The 21,842-nt window shown below is 42.4% G+C and overlaps 1 protein-coding gene across 2 annotated transcripts in view; it reads right to left on the reverse strand.

The window, feature by feature from the left end:
* The window catches only part of sufu (suppressor of fused homolog (Drosophila)), a 176,607-nt gene extending 171,618 nt beyond the window's left edge, over nucleotides 1-4,989 (reverse strand). For both annotated transcript variants that reach the window (XM_041210162.1, XM_041210161.1), the window contains exon 1: nucleotides 4,780-4,989. In XM_041210162.1, coding sequence (XP_041066096.1) covers nucleotides 4,780-4,916 — 137 coding nt within the window. In that variant the 5' untranslated portion in view covers nucleotides 4,917-4,989. The remainder of the gene's footprint in view (nucleotides 1-4,779) is intronic.
* Nucleotides 4,990-21,842: the final 16,853 nt, after the last annotated feature.

Here is a 21,842-nt window from a genome sequence, read left to right on the forward strand (position 1 = left end):
CAAGGAACAGCCCAAAAACTGAAGATCTTGTACGCCATAGTAACCATCTTATCTATTCTGTCCTACTACCTTCATGAATGTGTGGACATGCAAACCAAGGGGCCTCTGTTCCTCTACACATCTCATTATCTACTATTTATTGTATACTGCTTTCCCTTGTTTGCCCTCCCCAAATACTTTACCTCACAGCTCTCTGGGTTGCATTCCACTTGCCAGTTTTTCTGCCCACCTGACCAGTCTATTGATATATTCCTACAACCTACAACTTGCTTCCTCATTATTAACTATCCAGTCAATTTTTGTATCATCTGAAAACTTCTTAATCATTGATATACATTACAAAAAGCAAAGAACCTAGTACAGAACTCCATTGTGAACAGCCTTCCAGTCACAAAAAAAAACCTGCTAACTATTTCCCTTTGCTTTCTGCCGCTGAGTCAATTTTGGATCCAACTTGCCTCTTTCCCTTGGATCCCATGGGCTTTACCTTTCTGACAAGTCTGCCCTGTGAGATCTTGTCAAAAGTTATGTAGATTAATTCAAATGAGCTACCCTCATTGAGCCTCTGTATTACTTCCTCAAAGAATTCCATCAACTTAGTCATACATGACCTTCCATGAACAAATCCATGCTGACTATCCTTGATTAATTCATGCATTACATAAAATAAACTCCTAAATTAGTTTAGATCATGTTCACAACAACTGACAGAAGTTGAATCATTAGAGCCTAAATGTAGTTTATTCAATTCCTGTGTGCTACTTGAGCACTGGAAATCTAGAGAATTTGGGATGCCATGAAACTTCTCCATTTGTTACTCTGCCCACCATTTTATGTTTTATAGTTCTCATATTTGAAGGTAATTCATACTGAGACACATGATCGTCAACAACCCTCAATTGTTTTACGTGCAAGGCTGGACAATAGCTACGTCCGAAATTCCCTATTCTAACTGCCACCAAACAGACTCCAGTTGTTATTTGCCAATTTGTCCACAGTTTTGGGCTGCTGTGACAAATATTGTACCTCCAGCAACATTGACAGGGATCACTTAGCTCCACTATGTCTAAAGAATTGAAATTGGAACGTTGTTGACCCTGCAGTTGTGATTCCATGTTAAATGTAGTAAACAGCAGATCTGCAGTAGCAAAATAAAAGCTGCTGCCAGCCTCCAACCTTGAATTCAAGTTTCTTTCACTGTTCCCTTTATAATACAAGAAGCCTCCAGCAGCAAGAGCATTGAAGGCAAACTTGTTGAAGTAACCCAAAGATTACTTCACTTCATGCCACTGAAAGAAATAAAACTCCCAGTGAACATGGATTTCATTCCTTGCCACAAACTCTGTTCGCAGCATTGATACAATCAGCATGCATCACCAACGTGTCATAGAAACATAGAAAATAGAAGCAGGAGTAGGTCATTTAGCCCTTCAAGCCTGCTCTGCCATTCAATATGATCACGGCTGATCCTCTACCTCAACGCCATACTCCTGCTCTCTCCCCATACCCCTTGACGTCTTTAGAGTCTAGAGGTCTATCTATTTCCTTGTTAAATACATTCAGTGACTTGGCTTCCATAGCCATCTGTGGTAGAGAATTCCATAGGTTCACCACCCCCTGGGTAAAGAGGTTTCTCCTCATCTCAGTCCTAAATGGCCTACCCTGTATCCTGAGATTGAGACTCCTTGTTCTAGACCCACCAGCCAGAGAAAACAATATCCCTGCATCTGCCCAGCCTTGTCAGAGTTTTATGCACTTCAAAGAGATCCCCTCTCATTCTTCTAAACTCCAGTGAATACAGGCCTAGTCAGCCTAATCTTTCCTCACACAACAATCCTGTTATCCCAGGAATCAGTCTGGTGAATTTGCTGCACTCACTCTATGGCAAGTATGTCCTTTCTTAGGTAAGGAGATCAAAACTGCACACAATACTCTAGGTGAGGTCTCAACAAGGCCCTGTACAGCTGCAGTAAGACATCTTTGTCCCTGTTTTCAAGCGCTCTCGCAATGAAGGCCAACATACCATTTGCCTTCTTAACTGCTTGCTGCACCTGCGTGCTTGCTTTCAGTGATTGGTGTACAAGGACATTCAGGTCCCTTTGTACATCAACGTTTCCCAATCTATCACTATTTAAATAGTCCTCTGCATTCTATTTTTCCTACCAAAGTGGATAACTTCACACTTATCCACATTACACTGCATTTGCAAGTATTTGCCCACTCACTCAACAAAATGCTTGCTGCACCTGCACGCATGCTTTCAAAGACTGGTGTACAAGGACACCCAGGTACCTTTGTACATCAACATTGCCCAATCTATCAACATTTAAATAACACTCTGCCATTCTGTTTTTCCTACCAAAGTGGTTAACTTCATACTTATCCACGTTATACTGCATCTGCATGTATTTGCCCACTCCACATCAGGTTGCCATTTTACAGTTTAACAGCAGGTAAGCTATCTGTTGAAATCTAGCAATGCATCCTTGGGTGTTAATGGCCTTTAAAAAACTCTTTCTTTTCACCCATTCCCCTCCCTTACAAAATGGCTCACCGGACAGGGCAAACTTATGCTTTCCATTACTCTCCCTTTTAAAATAGGTGGTTAATTGGATATTGCAACAATTTTTTTGGTGTGGTCATTCCATTTGCCACTTCTCTGCCCACTTGACCAGTCTATTGATATCTTCCTGTAGTCTACAGCTTTCTTTCTCACTGTTAAACCATCCAGTCAATTTTTCTATGTAACTCTCCATACCTAAACAGTAAACCTTCTAAGGGAATACATGATCTTGCTCATGTCTGCTCAAAGTCTCAGTAGCAATACAAAGACTGCACACAAACATGTGAAGAAAAAGGCAAGGAAGGTCATTTAGCTCACCTTAACTCATCCATCCAGAAAAACTTAAAATGCCCCAAAATGCCACCTAACTGTCTCATTGATGAGACAAAAAGTTTTCATCTATACTACCCTACCTGGAAGACCTTGGTGTCTGGCAGCTAGGTGCTCATTCTAGGCCTTGAGGTAAGAAAAAAGGAAACAAAGCATTAAAGATAAAGACAAGGCAGACACTAACAGCAAGAGGAAAATCAGATAGAAAGCAAAATGAAGTAGAACTGTGTACAGGAAAGTTGTAGGTCAGAACCTTCCATTATAATTTTCTTTTGTATACATTCAACAATAATATTGTGAGATCAGCGTGTTTCCAAAATAATCAGAACTTCCCAACATTTTTTGGGTTGATTTCACCCCCTTGCCTCTAAAAGGTAAGATTACCCAAAACTGCAGGAATAACAATATGCTGTGTAGGAAGTCTTATTACACAGGAACAATAAAATTCAAAATGGAATGCTTCAAGAGATCCAGATCTATCAACACATGGACATGCCATCATTGACCTGTGTAGGAAGATATGTCCCAAACACTAACCCAGAAGTGATCCTTGCACTAGAAGCAAATCTACTGAAATGCATCAAAACACTTCCCTCCATCAACTTCATAAATGTTGTATAACATACTGCATGGGCCAACTATTTTTTGATATTGTATACATTGATATTTAAACACCAGCTGTACAGCTGCATTGTTAATAAAAAAAAATAAATGGCAGTTTGGAATCCAAAGCCAATTTTATGGAATTTCAATTTATCCTTAGTCCTTTGTGAATGGATTCAAGATTTTAACTGACTCCAACAGAATTAAAAATTACCAAATTACTATCACAACCTACAAAAAAAAGCATGCAGTCCAATATTTTTAATTGAAGCAAATTAAATTGCGATGAAAATTTGTTTTATTTTAATAGAATTACAGCAAAGTTACTCATACTTTTACCAGTTCAGACAGAAAATTCTCAAATCATACTTTTGGAACTAACTTCCCTAGGGATGATTGGATTTGGATAATTGCTAGTAAACAACAAATTTTAATCTCTAATTTGACAATTTATTTAGTTTTGTTGGAATTATGATGGCGGTGGTGGCGAAGACAAGTTATATTAGACACAAATCAGAGAAAAAAAAAATCACTTGTTGACACCACTGTTTTGGTTAGAGGAAAGTTGTTTAGAAAATCCTTTAGCCCTTTTTTGTTATTCGGGCACAAGGACACTTCAAGCTGGAAATCAACTCAACGCTACAAGCAAAAAGTTCTTTCCCAAACAAAAATAAAAGCCTGATGTTGCAACATGCACGGCAGGCTACAGATACTTAACCTGAAAACTACAGCTGTTTGTTTATAATCGAACGTAAGTACATGTTTGCTCTAAAGCCCCGTGGAAATTGTAAAGATCCACTTCTTCGTGAAATTGATGGTTGCAGAGAGTTTGGTCCTAGATCGTGCGTTTGCTGCAAATAATCGAGGCGATAAAGGTAAACATTACAGCAAACCGCACCACCCTCCCCCCCCCCCCCGCCAAAATCAGAAACACAAAAAGATGAAAACATTTATTAAATATATAAATATATATATATATATATATAAGCAGTCATAAACCTTTCAACAAAGAAATCAGTGCAGTACAAAAGGGATCGGAATGGAGAAGTGGCGGGCGGAGGCGGGGGGGGGGGGGGGGTGAGAGAAAAATCTAACTTGCAAACCACCCCCCACCCCCCTCCTCCAAAAAAAATAATACAAATCAGCGTTTAAATTCCTCAAAGCAAAAACCCGTTGTGCTGCCTGGATTTCAAGTTACTTCATTCTTCTGGGTTATGGGGCCTTGGGAAACGGGATTGAAGCCCAACAGGGAGAGGGAGATGTTGATGGTGGAGGGAACGTACCAGTACTTGACGATGGCGGTGACTTGCAGCGGATTCGGCTGGTCTGAGTAAAGCCTCCTGCACTCCTGGTAGATAGCGTGCAAGCCCGGGGGCAAGAGCGCCGCGATCCCGGGGCCGCTAGGCCGCAATTCCTCCATCGGCTCGGCGGCACCGACGCCGGTTCTTCCAGGCTTCGCACCGACTTGTTGCGAGTGCTCTCTCTCCCCACAACCCCCCCCCCCCCCCCCCCCCCACCACACCGCCGCCGCCGCCGGCGGCCGGATTTTCTCCTCACGCTGTCTCTCTCTCTCTCTCTCTCTCTCTCTACCCCCCCCCCCCCCCCCCCCCCGGGAGTTCGGGCGTCTTCACAATTCAGCCCGAAACCAGCGTCAACTCCGCCGCCTCCCAGCCGGCCAACCAACACCCGCCTTGCCTGCCCTGCCCGCTGCCTCCGCCGGCCGTCTGACTTCGCTCCCCCCCCCCCCCCTCGCGCTCGCTCTCGCTCTGATTCGCTCACCCGGCCGCCACCCGCTCGCGCCGCCTGACACCCCCCACCCCCCCACCTCCCCAAACCCACCTCGCGCCGCCACGGGGCGGACAACCGCCCCCTCGCGCCTCCTCCAACAGCCCACCCCTCTCCTGCCCCTCGTGCCTCTGTCAACTGCCCCTCGTGCCTCTGCCAACTGCCCCTCGTGCCTCTGTCAACTGCCCCTCGTGCCTCTGCCAACTGCCCCTCGTGCCTCTGCCAACTGCCCCTGCCCCTCGTGCCTCTGCCAACTGCCCTTCGTGCCTCTGCCAACTGCCCCTGCCCCTCGTGCCTCTGCCAACTGCCCTTCGTGCCTCTGCCAACTGCCCCTGCCCCTCGTGCCTCTGCCAACTGCCCTTCGTGCCTCTGCCAACTGCCCCTCGTGCCTCTGCCAACTGCCCCTGCCCCTCGTGCCTCTGCCAACTGCCCCTCGTGCCTCTGCCAACTGCCCCTCGTGCCTCTGTCAACTGCCCCTCGTGCCTCTGACAACTGCCCCTCGTGCCTCTGCCAACTGCCCTTCGTGCCTCTGCCAACTGCCCCTCGTGCCTCTGTCAACTGCCCCTCGTGCCTCTGCCAACTGCCCTTCGTGCCTCTGACAACTGCCCTTCGTGCCTCTGCCAACTGCCCCTCGTGCCTCTGTCAACTGCCCCTCGTGCCTCTGACAACTGCCCTTCGTGCCTCTGCCAACTGCCCCTCGTGCCTCTGTCAACTGCCCCTCGTGCCTCTGACAACTGCCCTTCGTGCCTCTGCCAACTGCCCCTCGTGCCTCTGTCAACTGCCCTTCGTGCCTCTGCCAACTGCCCCTGCCCCTCATGCCTCTGCCAACTGCCCCTCATGCCTCTGCCAACTGCCCTTCGTGCCTCTGTCAACTGCCCCTCGTGCCTCTGCCAACTGCCCCTCATGCCTCTGCCAACTGCCCCTCGTGCCTCTGCCAACTGCCCTTCGTGCCTCTGACAACTGCCGCCCGCCCCTCGTGCCTCTGCCAACTGCCCCTCGTGCCTCTGCCAACTGCCCCTCGTGCCTCTGCCAACTGCCCTTCGTGCCTCTGCCAACTGCCCCTCGTGCCTCTGCCAACTGCCCCTGCCCCTCGTGCCTCTGCCAACTGCCCCTTGTGCCTCTGCCAACTGCCACCTGCCCCTTGTACCTCTGCCAACTGTCCCCCTGACTCTCGAGCCTCTGCCAACTGCCCCCTGCCTGCCATGCCTCTGCCAACTGCCCCCTGCCCCTTGTACCTCTGCCAACTGTCCCCCTGCCTCCCGTGCCTCTGCCAACTGCCCCCTGCCCCTTGTACCTCTGCCAACTGCCCTCATGCTTCTGCCAACTGCCCCCTGCCTCTCTTGCCTCTGCCAACTGTCCCCCTGACTCTCGAGCCTCTGCCAACTGCCTCCCGTGCCTCTGCCAACTGCCCCCTGCCCCTTGTACCTCTGCCAACTGCCCTCATGCTTCTGCCAACTGCCCCCTGCCCCTTGTACCTCTGCCAACTGCCCTCATGCTTCTGCCAACTGCCCCCTGCCTCTCTTGCCTCTGCCAACTGTCCCCCTGCCTCTCGTGCCTCTGCCAACTGCCCCATGTGCCTCTGCCAAATGCCCCTCTGCCACTCGCACTCCCAAGTGTCCCTCTGCCCCTCGCACCTCTGCTAACTGCCCCCAGACCCTCCCATCACCAAGCATCCCCTGCCCCTCATGCATCTGCCAACCATCTCCTGCTGCTTGCACTTCTGCCAACTGTCCCCCTGCCCATCAGACTCCCAATAGTACCTGCCCCTCGTGCTGGCTCTCAACTGACCCCATTCCCCTCGCACTGCTCCCAACGGCCCCCCTGCCCCTCGCGCTGCTCTTGATGCTCTCGCTCTAGCCCTTCTCCTGCTTCTGACACTCTCTCACTCTACCCCTCACCCTGCCCCATTTACTCTCTCACTCTTCCCTTTGCTATGCCCCGATGCTCTTTCTCTACCACTCACCAGGCTTTTTAAATTCTCTTGCTCTATCCCTCACCATATTGCTGATGCGATCTTACTCTGTCCCTCGCCCTGTCTCTCACAGCAAAATCCAGGCCAATAAAGCTGTGCTGTCTGTCCTGACACCACATTGATAGACCATTACATTCAGGCTATCATCTATTGTAATAATCCATCTAGTCCACTAATGTCCTTTAGGGAAGGAAATTTGCTATCTTTACCAGGTCTGGCCGACATATGACTCCAAAGCCGCAATAATGTGCCTCATAACTGCACTCTGAAATGGCCTAGCAAGCCACTTGGTTCAAGGGCAGTTAAGGATGGACAACAAATACTGGCCTCGCCAATGACGCCCACTTCCAATGATAGAATAATTAAGGCTAAAAGTAATAATCTGATTTATTTACAAATAAATAATTACACAGAAGCAATAATGGCATCGGCATGTAAGAAAACAATCGTGCTTAAAGTATTTTTTTTCTTCAAAATTCATTTCTTACCACAGTCTGGAAAACTTTCAGAGGAAACAGTCTTATGTTGACCATATTATGTGACGTTTGTACCTGAACAATGCAATTCCTAAGGCAAGCTATTGAATCCAATTGCTAATTTTAGAAGCCCAGTCAAACTGAATGAACTATTTTGGGATACTTGGCAATACATTTCAGTTCACAAATCATGTTCAAAGATATAATTTTTGCATAAGATCACTTGATGAGTATTCACACCTAGATCAAGATTCATATATCCATAAATGCTTTAGCCATGTAAAGTTAGATTAACACCAACGAAGCATCAACTCCCTGGATAAGCGACAGTCCAAACTACTTGCTTATATTTTTTCAGATAGCAGGGGTCTAGCTTCCATCTTGTAGTTTAGCAAGGAAAACAGCTCTCATATTAACTCTAATTATTTCTTCAGAAAATAATAAAACTTTCTCTACTTGATGCAGGATGGAAACTTTGCATCTGGTCCAGTGAATGTCAAGGCACTATTTAATTGCAAGTCTTCCTTTCTTTACTATGCTTTAGATCAAAATTGTTTCTGGGCCAAGAAATTCACTGGAGTTGGAACTAAATTTTACAGCTGAGGGAGGCAGAAGCAGAAGTGAGTGGTCCGCTTACTCCTGCCTCACTGTTGACTCAGCTTGCTGACTCAAGTAGGAAAACAGCCAATTAGCAGTACAACGGCAGGCTCCGTGCCCCATCGGACTTCTAGACCAGGACTTCAGACAGGAGAAGGGTTACATTTTGAACAGGAAGTCAATCACAGCCACCCGTTTAAAGGCCCCGTGCCCTTTCAATCTCACTTTATTTCTTTTCTTATGTTTCCTATCCACTACCCCGGGTCCCAGCGGTCTCTATACTCTTTTGGTTTACGCAAATTAACTAAAAGAAAAACCAATTAACAAATTAAATTAAATTGATAGCCTCTGTTATGATGTGGCAGGTGATATGTGCCAGGCAGACCAAATGCACAAAAGAAACCTGGCCACACTATCATAACAGTTTTGTAATTTGTATTTATTATGAGAAGGTTTGTGCATCGAATTGATAAGTAGTGAGTTCACTAACAACTTGAGATTTTTAAAAATAAATTAAAACATTTATTAACAAAAGGAAATAATTCAAATGCAGACACAAGATAACAGTTACTTGATATTATGACAAATCCCAAAATTCCTAATTAACCTGACTCCCAACTACACACCCCCTTTAAGACAGCAGTCCCAAAATAGATTTTAAATTTAAATAAGCAATCCAGCAAGGTTACCACAGCACCCACTCGACAGTGGAATTCCAAAGGCTTTTCACACAACTTTAGTTACTGGACACAGCAGATTTCTGCAAAAGTGACTGGAGGCTTTTTATGGTGTATCTTTCAAGATGTTACACGGCCACCCCCCACATAGCCTTCCATCCTTCTTTATATATATTTCTCTTTCTTTAATGTGTAAGATCCCGTTGTTCTACATATCTTCGGAAATTTACTTTTCCCATAATATAAAAAATTTTCATGTTGTCAATATGGCCTCTTTCCTTTTAGGAAAAATAAACATAATAACCTTGCCTTATTTACCTTGTTAGTTGTAAACATCCTACCTTCCCTTTGAAAATCAAACAACCTCTTCACTTATCTAAAAATGCAAATTTCATTCACACATTGTCTGTCGAACCCTCACCCTAGCTTATCCATTAGCATTTCAAGTGCCTTTTACACTGAACTTCTTTTGACAATTTTAACCTTGCAGTCTATCTGGCTCTAATTCAATTAAATCAGTTACACAGACTGAACCATCCACACTCACACCCATAAGCCTACAATAATATTATGAAAAATATTATAGTTTCATGATACCTCTTAAAGGGACACTTCAACAAAAGGACAAAACATTAAAGAAAACTTACGTAGCTAACTCAAAATGGCATTATGGAAGCAGATGAAGCACTCCAGCTCCCACAATGGCTGCAGAAGGCCTCAAGTGTAGCAGTGGACACCGCATGCTCCCTCTCCAGGGACACCCAGATGCGAACATAGCCACAGAAAAGGGGGCAGATGACTTCCTGAACCACCTGCTGCCTAAGCCTATTGATGGCCACCTTGGCAAGGCCCCAGAGCAGACTTCCAAGGTGGTCCTCCTCCCTGCCTGCCCCCCACTGCACCAGGTGGCCAAAGGTCATGAGCATGGGGCTGAAGTGCAGTCGAAACTTGAGGAGCAGCCACTTCAAATAGTTAAAAAGGGACTGCAACGTCACACATTTCATATAGATATGGAACATAGATTCCTCAAGGCCACAGAAAATACAGGGAACTTGGGAGTCCATGAAACATCTTGATCTGCAATTGTCTCTATATTTCTTAAAATAAATTAAGTCAAAAAACATACAGATGCTGCCATCTTCACCAGCTGATTCTGCTGCCAAAGGCAGCCATAGTCCAAGTAACAGGTCTTTACCTCCACCCATGTGCTGCCTCATCATACTTGTTGTAAAGCACTCTCAAACTTTTTCCCGTCTAACACTTGAGAAATGCAACGGGCAATGAAAAGTTGCAGATGATTGGATCATTAACAAGCTCAATAGCTTGTGAATTTGTGAATTGGTTATTTCAAAATGGCAGGCGAGCTTCTGATTTACACACCTACTCACTTTCTGTAATATCTGAAACTGGCGTGATGACATCGTATTGTCAACCTGCATCATCATGCCACATTTTTTGTTCACACAGAGGCCCAGTTTATGGTTGCAAAATCCAGCCCTTGGCGTTCCTGCGTATCACAAGTCTTATCTTGAATTACTTTTTCTTTTCTTATTTGTGACAAATACAATAGCTTATTAGTATTGGAAATTATTATACACATACAAGGCCAAGGAAATGAAATTTCATACACAAAATCTTTTGTCAGGCCAGACATCAGCTAGTTACACTGATAGTATTGACCACAATTGCAGGAAGGTTTTGCAGACCGACTAGAAATAAGTATTGAGGATTACACATAACTATGTGGGTGTGAATATCCACATGTTTGAACAACCATTTCCTGAAATTTTCTACGTAATTCTCCTGCTCATTAACCACTGAATTTCCAAATATTTTAGAGCTGTTTTACTGATCTTTTGTCTTACTGATCCCTTCTGTAGGTTGACTCAGATGACCATTCTATATTATTCAATATATTATTCACATTTTAGGTAATGCAGCCTTTAGTAACGCAATAAGGGGGGGCATTTTATATTATTCACCTTTTAGTCAATGCCATAAAGGGGCCATCTTATACCAATTCTGACCAAAGAACTTGCATTTTACAATCAGTTCAGTCATATTGGACTTGAAATGTTAACTGTCTCTCTCTCTCTCTCCACAGATGCTGCCAGACCTGCTGAGCTTTTCCAGCATTTTCTGTCTTTATTTCAGATTTCCAGCATCCGCAGTATTTAGCGTTTATTACATTTTTTAACACCTTTCATGACCTTTGGACAACGCAAACACTTTGCAGCTAATTAATTAATTTTTGAAACATAGTCACTGTTGTAATATCAGCAAAGTGTCAGACAATTTGCACACAGCAATGTGATAATCACTGGATAACCTAGATTAGCGATGTGGGTTGAGGCATAAAATTGGACCAAGACTAAGGACAAGGGCTTCATCCGCCACATTAACCTATCCTGTATCTTTGAGATGTTGCAAATACAGTAAAGGAATTGTAGTCACTGTTGTAATGTAGGAAACTTGGCAACTAATTTGTGCACAGCAAACTCCCACAAACAGCGATGTGACAATGAGCAGATAATCTGTTTTTTATATGTTGATTGAGGGATAAATATTGACCAGGACACCAGGGATAACTCCTCTGCTCTTCTTCAAAATAGTGCCATGGATCTTTTACATCTACCTGAGGGGGTGGTGGATGGGGCCTTGATTTAATGTCTCATCCGAACGGCGGCATCTTTCACAGTACAACACTCCCTCAGCACTGCACTGGAGTCTCAGCCTAGATTGTTGTGCTCAAGTCTTGGAATAGGATTTGAATCCACAGCCTTCTAATTCAGCGGCAAGAGTGCTAACTGAGTCATGGCTGATATAAGATTCAAGAATTTTCTACTGATCATATAAATGGAGACATTTCAACACAGACATTTTAATAGTAGTCATATGGACATACGAACGTACGAATTAGGAACAGAAGTAGGCCACTCGCCCTTCGAGTCTGCTGAGCCATTCAATAAGATCATGTCTGATCTGAGTGTAACCTCCCAACTACCCCCGATAACCTTTCACCTCCTTGTTTATCAAGAATCTATCTATCTCTGCCTTAAAAACATTCAAAGACTCTGCTTCCACTGCCTTTTGAGGAAGGGAGTTCTAAAGGCTTGCTACATTCTGAGAGAAAAAAAATTCTTCTCAACCCTATCTTAAATGGGCAAAGCCTTATTTTTAAACAGCGACCCTTAGTTCTAGATTCTCCCACAAAAGGAAACATCCTCTCCACATCCACTCTATCAAGACCCCTCAGGATCTTATATGTTTCAAACAAGTCACCCCTTACTTTTCTAAACTCCAGCCAATACAAGCCTAGCCTGCCCAATCTTTCCTCATAAGACAAACCACCCATTCCTGGTATTAGATTAATAAACCTTCTCTGAACTACTTCTAATGTATTTACATCCTTGCGTGAATGAGGAGACCAATACTGTACACAGTATTCCAGATGTGGTCTCACCAGTGTCCTATACAACTGAAGCATAACCTCCTTACATTTATATTCAATTCCCCTTGCAATAAATGACAACATTCTATCAGATTTTCTAATTATTTGCTGTACTTGCTGTAGTCCTTTGTGGTTCATGCATTAGGACACCCAGATCCCTCTAAACCTCAGAGATTTGCAATTTCTCACCATTTAGATAATATGCCCCTTTTTTATTCTTCCCGCCAAAATAGATAATTTCACATTTGCCCATTATACTGCATTTGCCAGATCTTTGCCCACTCGCTTAACCTATGTATGTCCTCTTCACAATTTACTTTCCTACCTGTCTTTGTAGCATCAGCAAATTTAGCATTCTGTCCGTACATCCAAGTCATTCACATAAATTGTAAAAAGTTGAAGCCCCAGCACTGATCCCCGTGGCACACCACTTGTTGCATCCTGCCAACCAGAAAAGGACCCATTTATGGCTACCCTCTGTTTCCTGTTAACTTGCCAATCTTCTATCCATGCTAATACGTTATCCCCTATACCACGTATTTTAATTTTCTGCAGTAACCTTTGATGTGGCACCTTATCAAATACCTTCTGGAAATCTAAGTACAGCACATCCACTGGTTCCCCTTTATCCACAGCACATGCAACTCCTTCAAAGAACTCCAATAAATTGGTTAAACATGATTTGCCTTTCACAAAACCATTTTGACTCTGCCCGATTGCCTTGAATTTTTCTAAGTGCCCTGCTATAGCCTCTTTAATAATAGCTTTTAATATTTTCCAAAGACAGAAGCTAAGCTAACTGGCCTGTAGTGTCCTGGTTTCTATCTCCCACCCTTCTTAAATAAAGGATTTACATTTGCTATTTTCCAATCTAATGGAACCTTCCCTGAATCTAGGGAATTTTGGAAAATTAAAACCAACACATCAACTCTCTCACTAGCCACTTCTTTCAAGGCCCTGGGATGAAGTCCATGAGGACGTGGGGATTTGTCAGCCCACAGTCCCAACACTTTGTTCAATATCACTTCCCCGGTGATTGTAAATTTTCCTGAGTTCCTCCCTTCCTTCCAATTCCCGATTTACTGCTATTTCTGGGATGTTACTTGTATCATCTGTAGAGAAGACCAATGCAAAGTACCTGTTCAATTCATCTGCCATCTCCTTATTTTTCATCATTAATTCCCCAGACTCACTTTCTAAGCTCTTTTCTTATTTAACTATCTATAGAAATTGTTATTATCCATCTTTAAATTTCTAGGTAGCTTCCTCTCGTACTTGGATTTTTCCCTCCTTGTTAGTCATTCTTTGCTGTTCTTTCTATTTTGTCCAATCTTCTGACCTACCACCCGTCTTTGTGAAATGATATGCTTTTTCTTTAAGTCTGATGCCATCGTTTTTTTTTTTAGTTAACCACGGAAGGTGGCTCTTCCCCTTGGAATTTTGTTTTCTTGTTGGATTGGATCTGTTCTGTGTGTTCTGAAATATCCTTTTAAATGCCAAACATCAGTTACCACAATCATTGGGATTAATCAAATACGGTAAACAAGAATTTGGTGCTGATTCTTCAACATATATTCAACTGCTGTTAGCACTGAATTAGTTAAAAATGTTTTTGGTTTATATGTAACTCAGTATTGGAATGTTTTCATTAATTAACTATAATACTGAGCCTTGCAGTTTCATGGTTGACCTGAATCAGCAATTCAGCTCCAAACTGCATTAGAAAAGGGTCAATTTCACTGCAGTCACCATGGAGTTAGAATGGAGGTGACAGGATCTGTGTTTTGCATGATATTGATCAAGTAGTTCTCTTAGTCTTCATATCTGATGATCTGAGTTGTTAATGAACCTAGGTATCATGTGGCCATGTTTGGAAATAGTTTCCAATCTGGTGGGTTATCAGAAGCCGTGGCTAACCATATCTTCCAAGTGATGTGAACAGAGTAGTTTAATAATCATTTGTCCAATTATACAGGTAATGAATCGGTGCTATTCTGTTAATAAGTGATGATGTTTGTAATGCTTTGTTAGTTTATGCGGAGTAAACATTATTTATAGTACAATTTTATAAATGCTAGGGTGAAGATGAAATGAATAAAAAAAGAAAAGAAGATTTGCATTTATATCGCACTTTTCACCTCAGGCTGTCCCAAAGCACTTTAAACCCATTGATTTACAATGTAGTCACCATTGTAACTCAGGAAATGCAGCAGCCAATTTGGGCACAGTAGGATCTCACAAAAAGCAGATAATATGTTTAATTGTGTTGGTTAAGGCAGTGGTTTAATGCCAAATTTTAAGGTGCAGGAGTTTTAAGAAAATGTGTTGGCCATATCATTTCTAAATCTGCGATTATGTTGTTTTCCTATATATTAATCATTTGAGTCCCCAAACATTAATAAAACTATGCTTTTAAGTGAAAAATATTAGTTCCAGTAGACATTTTATTTTGAACCGTGTGGTATTTTGAATCATTAGTCTTTAGCATGGCTAGAATTTCATTATGCAACAGTTTAATTATTTAATTCAAGCCTATTAAAAACATGAATTACAGAAAGCTTTACTTAGTTCTGACTGGGGGAGGGCCACTGCTTCTCTTGATTTGTATTAGTAACCTAGACCTGAGCGTACAGGGCACAATTTCAAAATTTGAAAATTTGCAAGAATTGGAAGTATCGTGAAGCCTGAGGTTGAGAGTGATATACTTCAAGAGGATATAGGCAGGCTGGTGGAATGGGCAGACATGTGACAGATAAAATTTAATGTAGGAAAGTATGAAGTGGTACATTTTGATCAGGTGAGCAAGGAGAGGTGACATAAAATAAAGGGTACAATTCTAAAGGAAATGCCGGAGCAGAGGGACCTGGGTGTATATGTGCATAAATCATTGAAGGTGGCAGGGCAAGTTGAGAAAGCAGTTAATAAAGTATACTGAATCCTGGATTTTATAAATAGGGGCACAAAGTACAAAAGAAAGTAAGTTATGAACCTTATAAAACACTGGTTCAGCCTCAATGGGAAGGATGTGAAGGTTTTAGAAGGGGTGCAGAAAAGATTTGCAAGAATGGTTCTGAGGATCAGAGACTTCAGTTATGTGGATAGAAGCTGGAGCTGTTCAACTTAGAGAAGGGAAAGTTGAGAGGATACTTGTTAGACATTTTCAAAATCATGAGGGTCTGGACAGCGTAAATGGGGAGAAACTGTTCCCATCAGCAGAAGGTCAAGAACCCTAAGGTGATTAACAGAAGAACCAGAGGCGACATGAGGAAAAACCTCTTTATGCAACAAGTGGTTTGGATGTGGAATGCACTGCCTAAGTGTGTAATGGAGACAGATTCAACTGCTGTTTTCTAAAGGGAACTGGATCATTATCTGAAGATAAAAAAAATTTTACAGGGCTAAAGGGAAAAGTTGGAGGAGTGGGACTAGATAAGTTGCTGTTGCAGAGAACTGACACAAATACAATGTGCTGAATGGCCTCCTTCTGTGCTGTAAACATTCTATGATTCTAGTATAGATATGTTCAAGAACTTGATAAACACATGAGGAAGAAAGAAGCTGAAGGTTATACTGATAGTGTGATCAAGAAGGGTGGGAGGAGATGTTAAATGCAAACAGAGCCATAGCAATGAAAGATGATCCCCACTCCCCCTTACACAGTGAGTGCAGTTTACCTGCCTTGATACAGGACTCGGAAACCTTGAAACAAAATGGCAAATCATTGTTTTTGTTGCAAAGCCTTACCTGAACAAGTTTATCCTGTTAATCACTTATTGCTTTGATGGTGGTGTTAGGAGGGAAGGTGAAACTGTTCCACTGAACTGTTATTATTCTTTCTGTTGTTAATCAGTTCAGTATTTTTTTTAAAAAATGCTTCCGATTAAGGTTGCCTGGGAACTTCCTGAATTTGAAACACTTTAAATTGGAGAGTGAAGTTCATTTTCTTTGCCCTGCTCGGTTGACCCTGCCCCTGTGAAACCTCTTACCAATTAGGATGCTCACAAAAACTTTTTCTGGACAATCCCAGAGCACATGTAACTTTCGGACCAGAGTGTAAAATTGGCAGAAGGAAGAGTGTGCAAAAAATATAAGGGCGCTGGTTGTGTTAGGTTGCATCCTCCTCCTGCCACCTTCACGACACATACAAATTGCTGTAGACTTGGCATCAAAATCTATATATTCTTCTGGTAATTAATGTTTCCCTAATTGTTTTAAAAACGTAAATTACATTCAGTTCCCCAATTGCTGGCATTTGTACTCTTGATGCTCATTTTGGACAATTATACATTCTAATTGTTGTAGCTTTCCCTGCATTTCAACATTGTTCAATTACCATATTACTGCTGCACAAAAACAGGACAAGTGCAGAGAGATTTCTCAAAGCATGACACACCGTGAGAGAAGGGATGGCACTGGTGAAGGAATCATTTTCAACGCTGTTGCTCGTTTGATTTATATTAATCAAACTTTGTGTTACTAGTGAAAATGACTTCAGAACTATTTTTTTTGCGTCCTTCATTACAATTTTTGTTCATGTGATTTATCCAGATTGGGACCCTTTGTAATTTTTATTTGCTATCGCCCCCTGACTAAATTGAAATTGTGAAAAGTGAACAGTGCTGGCAATTTTTGCAAATTTCCATTTCTTGGTTTAATAGCCTGTGCAAACTCAAAAGAATGACTCAGTGGCTTACCAGTAAATGAACGGCCCAGTAGTCTGAAAAATAATCAACTACTGAGGATTGCTCATCTGTAGGTTATAATGTGTTTAAAATGATGATCTGATTCTAAAAGTATACCACTTCAAGTCTTTCCTGTGCACTCCTCCATATTTAAAAAAAATTTCTGTCTGCAGACAGAAAGAACATGTACATACATTGCGCCTGTTTCAGCTAAACAAAATAAGTGACAGCCATTCGCTGACTCATTCCTCAATGCAATGCCTTGACCAATCAGGGTCAAGTTGACTGGTTTAATTTCAATGCTTGGCAGTTAACTGTCAGTCTCCATGGCAGCACTACTTGCCAACCAATCATCACTCTCTTCACATACAGTATAAATTGTTGTTTTCCCCCTTATACTGGTATTCTTGCGAGTGCCCTGATGAGTGCAAAATGAAAAGCTTAGACATGTCTCTTTTTTCTGCAATACTCAATCTTAAAATTGATATTCCAGTGCAGTACTATGAGGCTGGTGCATGCCAGATATGTTGTTCTTTGAATGAGACTCCTGCCTATTCAGTGGTTGTTAACGATCCCACAAAGAACTCAGATTTATACAGTGACTTTCACAACCTCAGGTCATTCCAAAGCACTTTACAAACAATCAAGTGTTTTTGTAATGTAGTCAATTATAATGTAGGATTTTGGATTTTGATGAACTCTAATATCCAAATGATTCAACATTGATATATATTGGAGGCAGTGATTAAACTTCATTCAGATCAAGTAAGATTTGACACATTACAGCATCCGAGCAAGGGTTTTCAGTACATAAAAAGAATTATATTGCCCCTTTATGTCCTCAGTAGAAGCTGCAATGCCAAAACAGGTCAGCATCCTTTGACCCGTGCCCCAGTTCTGTCCTTAGAGTCTTTTGACTTTACCCTCTGATCCAAGCCTTTGGCCCCATCCTCTGAGTATCTCTTCCTGAAGTCTTCTATCTTTCTGTCTGTTCATACCCCCTTTTTATACCCCTTTCTACATTTCAAAACCATTACGTTTTTCCAAACCAATCACTGATCTGCATATTACTGTCTAATCAAGAAATGCTAGCACACCATGTCACTATTTGCTCAAGTTGTGTTCACTGATTTTGACCATTGGGACTGTTTAACAGTGCAGTACTGCAATACAAAAAAAGTGTCCCTACATTGAAGAGCTTTGAGTTGTTCTGATTGTGTACAAATTGATTAGGTCAGTACAGCTATTGTAGTACAAAGAACCACGTTTCCACTCTGAGAGGTTTGGCTCTTTCAAACACACCCAAAATTGTTTAGCTTTCCTGCCTGTTCTTGGTTCCAAAGAGAACATAGGTGCCTCTGTTTTCTATCCAATTCTCCCTTACTTCTGTTGATAGCTGACTTTTTCGTGGATTTCTAGCCAAGTTATTTATAACTGTCTTTTAATTGTCTTGCATCTCCTTCTACAGTATTCAATTATTGCATCACTCCCTAAAATTGTCAGCTGCTGGTGCCAGTGGGTCTGAGATTTCACAAGTAGTTAACTATCACAATTGTGTAATGCACCCATATATACATACTTCAATTGAACATTTAGTTTTATTGAGCAATTAATAGACACTGGAGGACTCTCAGATAATCCCATCACCAAGAAGCTAGTTTGCGTACAGCAATGTCCCACAAACAGCAATGTGACAATCAGCAGATAAATTTTTCTAGATGTTAATTGAGGAATTAATATTGGCCAGGAAAACAGAGAGGAAGGTACTGGGGTATGGTTGCACAGGCACTGAGGTACGGTTACTTGTGTGCCGTGGGGTGCCGAGTTAGCAGTCTTATTTCAGAAAAACAGAACTGAAAAAACATGAAAGTGAAAAATGGTCCACATTTTCATTTAACACGTAAAAGTGCAAACAGACTTGAAGTGAAGCTTTAAAATCAAGCAATACCTAACCTGTGTAAAGTAAGTTGGAAAGACACACAGCGTATTTGTGCCTTATTGCTTTACTAATTCTCTTCATAATCCTGGTTTTCTCATATCACTTCTCTTCAACTTCCACTCACCTACCAAATGTCTGAGAGGACAGGACAAGTAACATGTTCCCAGGCGCCACTAATGTTGCTTTTGGCCAGTTGCCCAGAAGGTGTGTGAAAGCAGCTCAGAGGGAATCTGCCAAGTGTTACAACGTGACTCAGTTTAGAAACTCAATTGAATTTGGGTCTTTAACTGCAGTCCACAACTCTACTGGTGGCATTCCAATGCTTGGAACCACTGCAAAGAAACATTTCTTGATATGCAGTCAAAAAGCCATATCCTAGCTCAGAATCAGGGGTGCACATTAGATACTCTTGGGCCCATGTCTAATGAGTGAATGGAGCACCAATCAGGAATGAAACAAGGACCAGTCGGGAAAACTGGGAGCTGGTGTAGAACATAAAGGGAGCACATTGAATCAGGAGCAGAGCGGATTAAATCTATCTGTTGTATAGGAGCAGCAAGGTCCAGGGTCTGAGGCAGCAAGTAGAGATATTCCTGAGGTCTAGCTTGGGATTAGAGCATTCCTGGCACTATGATAGGGAGCAAAAAAAGATACTGGGCCTAATATTGAAAGTGTTTCTGTAGTGAGTCCAGGTTGAAGCATTCCTGTGACTGGGCTTCAAGTGTTCCTGGGGTTGAGGCTGAGAATGGCAGAGCACTGGGATTTGAATTTAAGAGTGTTAGCATTCTGCTAACTCATCCTTGAAATTTAGGCATTCCTGGGTGAAGATAAGGGGCAGAGCTGTGTTTCGTGTTGCAGCCTATAGATGGACGCATTTCTGGCAGACTGTGGATGACCAGTCTTGTGAGCTATCATTAGTGTTTATGCAACACCTCACCTTCCATTTCCAAAATGTGTTCTTTGAGGTGTGTTTTGGGAGTTTTGTCCACAACTGTTTTCAAAGAATGACACTAGTTTGCTCATCCTCTCCCATTTCCGATAGTGTTATGACCACTAGACTTTACAAGATGACGATGTTCTGAACTGTCTCTTTTAATTTAAGGTAACATAGAATGCTCTGGTATGTGGGATGCTGTGAAGTGGTATTGAACTTTGCTGGTGATAGGCCCATGTGATCTGTTTGCTATGGGGACAAGGGGCCCAGATCAAGCCCTATTGAAAGCCAGGTGCAAGTTTTAATACACAGGCACAAAGAGAGAAGCAGCTGGCCTTGCTCCGTGCAGACACACATACATTCAAATTAGAAAGACAAATAAAGAGAGGGAAGAAAAAGTTTGGATTAAAAGAGAGAGAAAGAAAAAGCTGGAAAGGAAAAGTAGGCAAAAAATTAAAATGACATTTTTAAATCACGAACAATTTATCAGCTGAAGGAATGAGACTTCGCCAGTTAAATTATTCAATTTCTAAGCTAGAGTGGGTGATTGTCATTGCATTAACAATTATCCTGTTACTAAAAAGGTACTTAAGCTCTTAATTACCAGCAAGTTTAGCGAGCAAATAATGTGCAAATCCAGTTAGTTCTTATAAATAACCGGGAGGCTAACAGGGAATACCATTCATGCAGAGCAATTGGTGCACCATAGTAAATTGAGCAGCAGGCTCTGGAGATTCGCAATTCCCAGCATTTATCTTAATACCCGAAACTGCTTATTAAAAGCATGCATCGTTTACATATTGTTATTTATTCAGTAAGGTCTGGCTTATTATTTCATCCTTGGCTTATAAACGTAGGCAATGAAATATTGTCCACAACAAAATCAAAAATACCTGGAAAAACTCAGCAGGTCTGGCAGCATCTGCAGAGAGGAACACAGCTAACATTTCGAGTCCAAATGACCTTTCAACAGAACTATTGAAGGGTCATTTGGACTCGAAACGTTAACTGTGTTCCTCTCCATAGATGCTGCCAGACCTGCTGAGTTTTTCCAGGTATTTTTGTTTTTGTTTTGGATTTCCAGCATCCGCAGTTTTTTGCTTTTATTTTATATTGAAATATTGCCCACAACTGTTTGAACAGCTACTGCCTGGTGGAAGGTTGCTGGGGCAGAATGACTGGCACTCTTGCTTACATAACAATAGTAACTCCACTTTATTTAAACAGCATGAATCAGAGAAGTGTGTGTGGTTCAAAATGGCTTATCAATTTGTGCAGATGCAAATTTCAAACCTGTGAGAGACACCATGCACATCACATCCCCTAATCCAATATGAGCACTCATTAAACCCTGCCAGGTCCTGTTTTCTCAACTCTCAAATGGTCAGCATTCCTGGAAGGACAAGAAAAATGCTTCGGAGACATGCCGGGGCTCTCCTTGAAGTGCGGCAGCATTGACATTGGTGACTGGAGTTTGTTATCAATCGTTCAGAGTGGCGGCAGCTTGTCCATCAAACTGCATCACACTTTGAGTCACAGCGTCTGGATGGTGAGGAGGAGTGGCACCAGAGTGGTTTGGGGAGCAGGCCTTACACTCTGGGTCACACTGCCTTGCAGGGCATCCTGACCCATGTGCCCAGGGATGTGCAGGTCAGGAATTGGCCCGTTCAGTCACAAGAAGATCCATGGTAGAAACTTGCAACCTTGAGTAGACGTCAAGCTCCAATCAAGAGACAGCCAACGACAATGACTCACTAGAGCAAAAAAAAGATTCAAAATGGATTTGTTTAAATTAAAATGAACATAATTTAAACCTGTGCCAACTCTGTTCTT

The sequence above is a fragment of the Carcharodon carcharias genome, chromosome 17 (assembly GCF_017639515.1).
Source record: "Carcharodon carcharias isolate sCarCar2 chromosome 17, sCarCar2.pri, whole genome shotgun sequence".
NCBI lineage: Eukaryota > Metazoa > Chordata > Chondrichthyes > Lamniformes > Lamnidae > Carcharodon > Carcharodon carcharias.